Genomic DNA, 11,336 nt, shown 5'->3' on the forward strand with positions numbered 1-11,336 from the left:
GTGAAGTGAGACTGTCATCTGTTTGGATGCCAGTCTGCACACACTAGAAGCAGTTCCAATTTGAAGCAGTTCCAATTTGACTATGTTATGGGGATACATAGATGCAACAGAGCAGAAATTGTCTCATCATGTATAAATTGCTTTGGGATTTTTTGGGATAAAAGTGAAAAGATTTGGAATCCTTTTTTAAATCTAGCTATAAAAATCTCAGACAGTGTAAATCTAGTAAAGGATGGATCAGAAAGCAATGAAAAATGTTGCAAAGCAAAAGTTAGCACTCCAGGATAGAAAAGTTAGCATTTTAAGACTTACCCTTGATAATATAACATCTCCTGATTCATTCAGAGCAGCCTCTCGAGAATCTACATACAGGACAGAATTCTTCATCACGTCATCATCCAGCTCTCTCCAGTCTGGTCTGCTTGCCCCAACAGCTAAAAGATTAAAGTGATTAACTTCAGAGAGAAACATTTAAAATGGATTTAACAGAGACATGTCTTGTGCCACAGAGGTCAAGAATGGCTTTCCACAGCATTGTCGTCACTTATGCACAAACAACTTGTAATTAACCTTGAGGACAAGTTCACTGATACAGAACAAGAACTGAGTCTGATTGACTGGGAAAGTTCTGGGCTTCTCTCCATTCACACATTGTGTATCTAGGTTTGATCCTGCTGCATACCTTCTACTCCCACTGATGTCAAAGCAGGATCGAGCTCTTAGGGTCTAATCCTCCAAAGTGCTGAGTTCCTGTTATGCCTGCTGAGCTCCCTCAGCCCTTTTTGGGTCTAATCCTGCTCCCACTGAAATCCCTGAAGCACAAGCAGGACCACTGAAACCAATGAGTCCCTTGCAGGGTCAGGCTGCTAACAATAAAATAAAACTCAGGTGGAAGCCAATCCACGATGACAGATGGAACTCTCAAGGGAAGTAGGATTGTTGGTTAGTATTTGTCATTAGACAAGCTCTTGCTCTTAGGCTTTGCCCTCTTGCTTACATCTCTACTCCTCCGAAAAGCCTTGCCAAAGAGGAGCTGTCACACTAGGGGCAGAGAAAAGGAGGTAGTGCTCTGCACAGAATCTATAAAGTAATCAGTGAAATATCTGCTAATAAATCTGCTACTCCTTGGAGCAAACTATGTTATTGGTTACACTGATGCATTCCCTAAGAGCTTTATCCATGACCAGCATGTCCCCATTCTTACAGTGTCCACCTACCCACCTCCCACCAGTTACATTAACACACTAATATAAATCCAACCAAGCCAAATGCTTTCTCAGCACCAACGGTGACTCAGCTAACCTTTTGCCCTTATAGTAGGGATGTAAAATCCCATTTAATCAGTAGACTGGCTAAACGTAACATTTAACTAGTTAAACCAGTAAGTGGTATACTGTGAGCGGGGGGAAGGCGGGCCTGACTGAAGCAATCCCCACAGCACACCAGTTAACTAGTTATTGGTAAGCATCATGGGGTTAACCGGTTACCCACTTACATCTCTACCTTATAGGAAATCCATGAGGGCAGAAGTGAGCTGCATGCAGCCCACTGGGGTACTGTGTGTGGCCTTTGAGACATTTTATTTACTGTTGTCCATGCACAGGGTTGCCAGATTATGCTGGTTTCATCTGCATAGGTTTTTTTCCTACCAGTATTACTAAAGTGACACACACATAAAAGCCAGGGCACAGGAAATGAGGTGCATACTTATTGCACACAACACTGACTGTGAGAGCCATGTGCTTCCTCAGCATCCAGTCAAAGTGCTGCTACAGCACACCCCACAAACTCTAGGTACGCATACACAGTTAGCCCAACTATCCTGTCCTGGGAGACCATCTTGTTTACACCAATCTTGCAGCCTACTTGAGATGAAGCAAGGCTACTCATTCAGCCCGCTCATTAGGGTAGGTTGCCCATCACTGCTTTAAGGCAAGGCTGACAAGGAAGGCAACACAGGGAAGCTCACCCTATCACTGCATCTCTGCTACAGATAATAATAATGCTTAACACTCAGAGCATGCATCACAGGTCTTCAGTCTCTGAGGTTGCCAAGTCCAACTCCTTTTCAAATTACAAGCACATCCATAAAGTTAGTGAACTAGCAAATGACCACACTGTATTACAGTTTGGTAACCTGTTCAAGAACAGATCTGGCTGGTGCTATGATGCTCTGTCATGTCTTCTCTTACCCTATCTCTTCTGATCTTCACCCTTTTCCTGCTTCTCCTGCTAAACCTCACTAAAAGCTTCACTACTGGATGTTGTGAGTGCAACATCCTCCTCAGCAGGATGTGGAGATCTAAGGTAAATGACCCAATCACTCCTCTTTTCCTGTTATCTCCCACTTTCCATTTCCCTGTCCCCAAATCATTTGCAAATGCTTTGAATTTCATAATTCTTTTGTATTAAGTGATTTTGATCTTGACTGTTGTAATGTAACATGTCTATAGAGAAATGCAATTAAAAGATCTGACTTATCAGACCATTAAGTCTAACGTTGGCACCGGGCAAATTAATCGAAACAATAGTTAAGAATAAAATTGTTAGGCATGTAGAAGAACATAATTTGTTGGGCAAAAATCAACATGCTTTCTGTAAAGGGAAATCATGTCTTACTAATCTATTAGAGTTCTTTGAAGGAGTTAAACATGTGGGCAAGGGGGATCCAGTAGATATAGTATACTTAGATTTTCAGAAAGCCTTTGACAAAGTCCCTCACCAAAGGCTCTTGTGTAAATTACATTCTCATGGGATAAGAGGGAAGGTCCTTTCATGGATTGAGAACTGGTTAAAAGACAGGAAACAAAGGGTAGGAATAAATGGTAAATTTTCAGAATCGAGAGGGGTAACTAGTGGTGTCCCGCAACGGTCAGTACTAGGACCAATCCTATTCAACTTATTTATAAATGATCTAGAGAAAGGGACAAGCAGCGAGGTAGTAAAGTTTGCAGATGATACTAAACTGTTCAAGATAGTCAAGACAGAAGCAGACTGTGAAGAACTTCAAAAAGATGTCACAAAACTAAGTGATTGGGCAACAAAATGGCTAATGAAGGTTATTGTGGATAAGTGTAAAGTAATGCACGTTAGAAAAAGTAACCCCAACTATACATATAGTATGATGGGGGCTAATTTGGCTATGACAAATCAGAAGAGAGATCTTGGAGTTATCTTGGATAGTTCTCTTAAAAATTCCACACACTGTGCTGCGGCGATCAAAAAGGCAAATAGAATGTTAGGAATTATTAAGAAAGGGATAGAAAATAAGACACAGAATATCTTACTGCCCCTGTATAATACTATGGTACGCCCACATCTTGAGTATTGTGTACAGATGTGGTCTCCTCACCTCAAAAATATATTTTGGCCTTGGAAAGGGTTCAGAAAAGGGCAACTAAAATGATTAGGGGTTTGGAACAGGTCCCATATGAAGAGAGGCTAAAGTGACTGGACTTTTCAATCTGGAAAAGAGGAGACTGAGGGGGAATATGATAGAGGTATATAAAATCATGAGTGGTATGGAGAGGGTGAATAAAGAAAAGTTATTCATTAGTTCCCATAATATAAGGACTAGAGGACACCAAATGAAATTAATGGGTAGCAGATTTAAAACTAATAAGTGAAAGTTCTTCACACCGCGCATAGACAACCTGTGGAACTCCTTGCCAGAGGAGGCCATGAAGGCTAGAACTATAACAGAGTTTAAAGAGAAGCTAGATAAATTCATGAAGGTTAGGTCCATAAAAGGCTATTAGCCAGGGGGTAAGAATGGTGTCCCTGGCCTCTGTTTGTTAGAGGCTGGAGATGGATGACATGAGACAAATCACTTGATCATTGTCTTCGGTCCGCCCACTCTGGGGCAGTTGGCGCTGGCCACTGTCGGCAGACAGACTACTGGGCTAGATGGACCTTTGGTCTGACCCAGTAGAGCCATATTTATGTTCTTATCAGATCAAAACCAAAGAAGCAATTTGCTGCAGAGACATGTATGTGCCAAAGATGACAACATTATTAGCTGGAATTTTGAAACCCATTATTTTCTTGTAACTGTGTATGCAGAACAATTTGAACTCGTTCATAGAGCTTTCCTTTCCTTCAGTTTTGTGAATAAAGGCTTATAATTTTAAAAAAAATGTAAAACTACTAGCATTAGCAACTTTTATGCAAATAAACACAAATAATATTGAAACGAATGGTAAAACAATTACCCCATACAACTTTACAGACAGTAGGGATGTGAGAACCCCAGTGTTGTCAGAATGCCTACTCATGCAGTAGGAATGTCTCTGGGAAAAAACAAAAAGAGGTGGTCTTTGTGTATATGTTGCCTCAGCAAATGAAGACACTAATTGCTTTTGGTTGTATGCATGACCTACACACTGAGACAGCACAGATAACAATGTCACTGACAAAGAATTAAACAGAGTTTGAAAAACAGAGGGGTGCTTTTGAAATGTGGGAACTTCTTTTAACTTGTCTCTTTTGATAAGTTGTCTTTGTTTCATTACCAGACCACTTGGAAAGTGCACAAGGTCACCTGAACCCAGTCCAAATGAATGAATGTAAATAAATGCCATGGAGCCCAGGGGCTCTGTATGGTAGGGTAGCAACAACATCATCATCAGAAAACACAATTAAAAAAAAAAAAAAAAAGAACAGTGTGAAGGGACCAAACCCTGTGGTTCTCTCCATTTTTATGCAGCCCGCAACGGAGGCAAAATTACCACTGAGATCAAAAGAATGCAGGCCCAAAGAAGAAATAGAAGAGTTTGCAAAACAGGGCAGGGGAAAAGATGACAAATACCACGGAAACAGTAGAGCTATTAAAAGTCACTTTGGGAATAACATGTTTCTAGGGCATTGTTTAAATCGAAGATGAAATAGACACCAAGGTCACTCTTTGTTGGCCATCACTGTAAAGATGAGATTACGAGCTATTCAAACATAAAACAGCAGAATCGCTAAATAGCACTGAATCTAGGGACCCAACAGGACTGTGCTCAGAGAGGAGAAGTAGTTATTCTGAAAAAAAAATCTAAACCATTCTGGGCAGAGACTATCTTTCTTTATGAATATTATACATCACAGCACTGAGCACATTAGAGCTAAATAAAAATTACAATAACAAACAACAGCAGAGAATCCCCCTAATTAATGAGGGCCTGGCATACCATTGATATGGGCACCTGATTTTACCCACTCTCCAAATAAAATTGGTGTTGTTGCCATGGTGACTGTTATAATCACATCAGCTCTGGTGACAGCCTCCTGAGCAGAGGAGCAAACCTGCACTGGACCCTTGACTGAGTGAGCAAACTTCACAGCATTCTCCTTGGTGCGATTCCATATTCTGACCTGTAAAGCAAAATTAAAAGCAGGTAGAAATTATATAGTTTGAGTAACCCATCCTTGCAAAACTCCGAAACAAGCAAAAAATCTCAGCGAGTTTTCTTAATTACTACTCATTCTGGCAAAGAACAGGTGGACAGATTTTGTGTATGCTCGTACATCTTTAGGATTATCATGCAATGCTAGTGTAACAATTCATAGCAGCCTTTGATTTATAAAATACATTTTAAATAGAAAATCTGAACTGATCAAGGTTTCAGGAGCTTGTCCAAATAAGGCATATTGAGTAGGATTTTCCTCAAATAGAGAAAAGAGTAAGTCTGAATCTTGACTTTGTTTCCAGTATATGTTATGAAAATGCTTTGAGTTCAAAGGAGTAAAGGCTATAGAAGCGCAAGGCATTATCATGTTATTTAGAAACATTTTGTTGAAATATGCTGAAGCCATTAGATACAACTTTACTGATTATTATATGCTTTAATTGTTTATTGGTGTTACTTACAAATATTGGAGAGAGATGATTCTTCTCCTTTGGCTTACCTCTTTAAATGAGAACAGCTCTGTGAAGATCTCATAATGGCTATAGGCTTGAACACCAGCTCCTAGGATGCACAGCACTTCTGCATCAGCTGGCATTAAAAACTAAAATATATCAAAGAAACCAATGGCAATAGTCATGGAAGAAACACTGTTGTGATGATGATCCAATTTTGTCAATTAAAACCCCTCCATTTTGGGTACATTTACACTGGAGAGTTTATTTTTCAAATTTGTACAGAGGGGTGATTGATCCCCAAGAGAAACTTTTTGTGACCTTGATTCAATTTGCACTTTTGTATTTGTATTGATGTAGCTACATCTACGTAGTTACACCAGTGTAAATCCCCAGTGCAGACATGGTGCGTTGGGATGAAACAGGGTTTACACCAATGCACTACATTGGCACAGAGGGGATTACACCTAAATCAGGGAAGCTATAACAGTATAAATATCTCCAGGATATAGGATCTCATTCACTTACATGCAATTCCATTTACACCACTGGTTGCACTGGTATACTAGGGCAGACTGAAGTCTTATAAATTACAATCTTTATCCCACAAATTTTTGCAGATTATAAATTATTATTGCAAACACCACTCAAAGAAAAAATGAAATGCCTTGTATCTAACAATCTTGTAGGACATATATTTTTACATGCAATATGCCCCCCAAAACTGGGATAAAGGACTTGGAAGAAGAGCCATGCCCCCACACAGTAATCCTCTAATCTAGCCTCAGTCAAATATTGATTTAAAGAGTTGTTTATTGACTCTCTGAAAAAAGCAGGAAGAAAAAGACTAGAACTGAAGCTTCCTACTTGTCACTTGCACATATTAAGCTGAGCCAAATTGCTGAAAAAGGTGCCAATTTGAGACAATTACTTTTCCTTCTAAACAAGAGAGATTACATTTCAGCCCCAGCCAGATATGACCAGTGTCTGATATCCCTGATTTAGAACACTCTAGATGATGTTCCCTAAGAACAGGAACTTCAATATTTACAAACAAGCAGGGCCATAACAAAGGCGGGGCAAGTGGCTGCACATGCTGGGCACATAATAGTAAGGGGCACAAAGACGCAATAAGTAAAAATAATAAGCTACAAAAGTAAAGAGCATGACACATGCTAACCTGAAGAGAGGGGGGTGCAGAATTAATATTTTGCCCCAGATGCAAAAATACCTAGTTATGGTGCTACAAACAAGAGTAGTTTGAGGCTCGAGACTTAAAATTCATTCTTCTGCTAGCTCTGAAATGCTTAGTTGGTGGGTCTTATTCACATACTCAGAGTCACAGCAATTGCCATTTTCAATCAGGAAGGAATTTTCCCTAGGATATACTGGCAGAAACCTCGTAGTTATTTGCCTTCCTCTGTGACTTACTAGCACTATCTCACCTAATCAATTCCAGAGGTTTAGGTCATTGGTGCACATTGGTCCCTCCTAGTTGCTGTCTATGGTACACCCCACAGTTTACATGGCATCCCTGCTATAAAAGTCACCCCAGTATACATCCATTCTGCACTAAAGTCATTGACACTTGTAGGAACGGATACAATATAGTCCTCCCATTCCTGGCTCTTAAGTCGTGCAACCCCTCTTCCCCGCAATTTGCACAAAATGGAAGTCAGCCATGGGGAAAAAATTCTCCGCTTTCAGTTGTTTCACCTTGAAGGAATGAACTGTGAATTTCATGGTTGAGCACTGAGCCAGATCAGGCCAGTGAAAATGGAAGGCAGTGGAGGAATCACATACACAGTTCACCAGACTAGAGAGGAAAGAGGGGGCTGAAGGCTGAGAGGTGGCATTTCCTGTGCTGCTAGCTGAAAGACAAGAGAGAGCTAAGGACTGGTGGAGAACGTAAGGGTGATCTTGCTGATGTCTCCAAGCAAGAGCCAGAGTCAGATATGACAATGAAATAGAGCAGAACAGCAAACTAGGGACACTGGAGAGACACCGGAGTTGTACCTGAGAGGTAAGCATAGTGAGAGACATCAGAGCTGTACTTGGTTTGTTAATGGACCTTTGAGACTTGAGAGATTGGTTATACTGTGGAATGTGAATTGTGTTGAGGAATTCTGGTTTACAATTTTGGGACTTTTGTAATAAATAAAGGCTGCAAAGAGTATTGGTACCTGAAAAGATTGCCGGGAGTTAGTTTTCCTTTTCTTCCAGAGTCTCCAGTAAGGCAGGTTCACGGCTCAGGCAACAGCAAGTTGCGGGAGAGCACTCAGGGATTGCCTTGTCACATACCGATAATCTACTTCAACCAACTTTGCAAAGCATTAGACCTACCTTTGTAGCTATCGCAGAAACTGCAGCAGTTCTTTTTGCTGTAATAACACTGCCATCCATGACCTTTTAAAGAAGAAAAATCAAATAGATTGAACTTAACTCTGAAAACATAATACGAGATGTTTTCTCCATATGTGAATTAGTGCTTACTGATATCATGTGACGGGACAAGGGAAACCTGAGAGCAGATGATTATTAATTCAGCACTTGCAAATACATTCTATATAAAATTGGCAAATTCTCTTCCCTGCTCCATTCCTTTCATGACACTCAGATAGCATAAAGAGACTGGAAACTGGTTATCATCATCCCAGAGAAATTGACCTAACTTAATCCTTTATATATGACACTTCCTGGGGATCCTAATACTGGGGTGTTTCAGGGCAATGAAGGCATGGCCAGAATATGCTACACATTGACTAGAATTGGGGACCATTGCAAACATCCCTCAGGGGCCAGGCAGAGAATCATGGAACCATAATCAGATACCCTTCCCCTGCTTCTACTCTAGTGCTACGTATTTAATTATCATGGGAAAATGTATTGTGGAGCCTTGCTGAGCCACAGACTTTTTCAGGTACAAATTAAAAACCAGAGCATAAAAACACCTGGGTTGCCTGTTCTGGCCCTTCTCAAACTAGTATCCTAATTTTTAATTAAGAAATATCCAAAAATTCCTACTACGGCCCCCCTCCATCCCATTATCACTGAGATTAACAGTAAAACTTGCATTGCCTTATCAATTCAGGCTATTTGGCAATATCTTCTTTCCCGCTAAAACATCAGCTTAACATGGTGTGAAGGGAAGGAATATAATAATGTAGTTGATTAATCAATTAACCAATAAGCAAAAGCTTACAGGTTAATGCTATAGACTACACACATTTCTCCCCGCCGCCCCTTGCCAGTAATTTTTTTAGCAGGCTGCCTGGCAGCCCAACTCAGTCCTGGCTCATGCCAGGTCTGGGATCTACCCCCACTGAGGCTCTGCATTTAAAGTATATTAGGAACCAGGTGGACAGGCAGCCCTGCTTAGTTCCAGCCAGGTCCAGGAACTCTGCCCCCCCCATCCCCAGACAGAGGCTGCTGCCACCCTGAGCTGTAGCAGAGGCAACAGCATGGGGCGACAGGCAGCCAGTCCGAGGAGAGATGGTTTATAAACTGGCTTCCCCCGTGAAGCAGCTCCTGCCTGGCACTCCACTCTGCTGCCTCTGATACAGAGGCAGTAGCACAGAGTGCCAGGGCCACTCCTCGGGAGCGGGGCCATCACACACTGGCTGCTGGCCCCACCATCTGGGACTACAGAATAACTGAGTAACCGATAAGAATTAATGAGGTTAATTGACTATTCAATTAACCAATATTTAATATCCCTAGTAGGGGGAGGGTTCTTCAAATGAACAGTTTCACTTCGAATCATCAGTTTTAAAAAACAAAGAAAGGAGTACAGATACAAGAGAATGAAACACAAGTGTGAATGCCAGATTCTCAGCGAGCACGATGTGCAATGACTCCCCTGAGGCGAACAGTTATGTTGATTTACTCCAGCTATGTCATGTAAAATCAAAGCATGATTGTGACAGACTGTTAACAAAAGAGAATGCATAAGTGCACACTGAACTTACAACTTTTAAGGAGCCATTTCTTGGGTCAAAGAGTAATACAGTTGCTTGGTGAGAGTGTACAGAAGAATCCTTTTTGCGTTCATAGAAGGTCACTAGTTTAGTTGTTAGAGCATCATCCACTGCACTGTAAGCAGGCATGACCCCTAAAAAACTTTGAAAGACAAAACAATATTACATTTCCACCACACTTTACCATGTTAGCTAACTAGCAAGAAGTTAATAAGCAACTTTCCCTCCCCCCATCTGTAACATAATGAATAATCCTCTCTACAGCCCTGCCGTCTCTCCTCTTTTATACTGTGTGACATTTCCTAGTCTAGGCGAGTGGGGCGCCCCAGAATGTGCCCAGGAAGGGGATCCCTGGAGAGGTGCATCCCTCTACTTACCCGTTATACTTCTGCACCGGCACCACAGTGCGCACGGGCTGCACGACGCCTCCCTCCGGGCCGCTGGAGAAATTGGCCAGAGCAGCTTCCAGCGAAGGGATCAGGAGGCTGGCGCGGTGCAAGTGCTTCTCCACCACCTCGGAGCCCAGGAAAACGGGCGGCGCGGCGCTCATGCTGACAGCCGGGGACGGGCAGCACAGACGCGTGCACCTCCGGCTGCAGGATCTGGTGCCCGCCCGGAGATTCGCTGGGAGTAATGCCCGGGATCCAGGCTGCTGCAATTGCGCCGCGTTGGGCGCCACCTAGTGAGTACACAGGCTATGCGGACCCTGCTACCATGTCCCAATCACCGCGGACAGCCCCCCCTTAGCTTGGAAACGGGGAATCACGTGTGGGGGGGGGGGGAGGAGGCTCATCGCCACAGGTCACGGGGAAGGGTCATTTGTCGCCTTATTAAGCCCACACCGTTACACGGGGCGCTTCCATTGTGCGGCTCTCGGTCACTATTACCCCTCCCATTGCAGAGGTCAGGTCACCCCCGGGGAAAGGGTAAATAAACCCACGGTGCATGTGGACAGGAGGTAACCGATGCCTCACGAAGGGAGACTTGGTGGGAACTAGCCCGGTCGGAGCCCACCCTGCAGCCTGTTCCAAGGGGGCAGCTGATACGCTCTGGACACGAGCAAAACTTTTCCCGTGAAGGAGCGTTTGCTTCCCACGGGACCAGTTTTTGCAGCTTCCCTTCGCTAATCCTCATGCTGGGGGGTTCCTCCCTTCCCGCCCCAGCTGCTGGGACCTGCTACGACATTTCCACGGTTTAAGCCCACCTCGGAAAGGGACGAGCACGGGCTGTATTTCTTCTGTTATTTAGTAGGTAACCGGAGGGCTCAGCCAGACCCCCGAGCCGCCCCATTCACACGAGTGCCAGGCGCTCGACAACCCACCTGCACTAAACCCAGCGCGCAGCCCCACCCAGCCGTGTGGCTCAGATTGCTCCTCGTGCAAAAGCGGGGCGTGGGAATTACTAGAGGGAGTGGGCGGGGCTTGCGGCCTGACGCCGGCGCACATCGTGCCGAGGAGTGTGTCTCGTTTGATCTCGAGCAGTAGAGGCTGGCCGCCTAACCGCTAGAAGGTCGA

At 43.3% G+C, this 11,336-nt stretch overlaps 1 protein-coding gene across 7 annotated transcripts in view; it reads right to left on the reverse strand.

The window, feature by feature from the left end:
• The window catches only part of CRYM (crystallin mu), a 37,919-nt gene extending 26,646 nt beyond the window's left edge, over positions 1 to 11,273 (reverse strand). For 3 of the 7 annotated variants that reach the window (XM_075899451.1, XM_075899456.1, XM_075899457.1), the window contains exons 1-7: positions 11,027 to 11,163; positions 10,200 to 10,501; positions 9,814 to 9,964; positions 8,189 to 8,251; positions 5,893 to 5,994; positions 5,175 to 5,358; positions 313 to 434 (exon numbers count right to left, since the gene is read on the reverse strand). In XM_075899451.1, coding sequence (XP_075755566.1) covers positions 313 to 434; positions 5,175 to 5,358; positions 5,893 to 5,994; positions 8,189 to 8,251; positions 9,814 to 9,964; positions 10,200 to 10,372 — 795 coding nt within the window. In that variant the 5' untranslated portion in view covers positions 10,373 to 10,501; positions 11,027 to 11,163. Of the gene's footprint in view, positions 1 to 312; positions 435 to 5,174; positions 5,359 to 5,892; positions 5,995 to 8,188; positions 8,252 to 9,813; positions 9,965 to 10,199 lie in introns of all 7 variants that reach the window. The other 4 variants (XM_075899454.1, XM_075899455.1, XM_075899453.1 and 1 more) reach the window with 4 other exon arrangements.
• Positions 11,274 to 11,336: the final 63 nt, after the last annotated feature.

The sequence above is a fragment of the Pelodiscus sinensis genome, chromosome 16, assembly GCF_049634645.1.
Source record: "Pelodiscus sinensis isolate JC-2024 chromosome 16, ASM4963464v1, whole genome shotgun sequence".
NCBI lineage: Eukaryota > Metazoa > Chordata > Testudines > Trionychidae > Pelodiscus > Pelodiscus sinensis.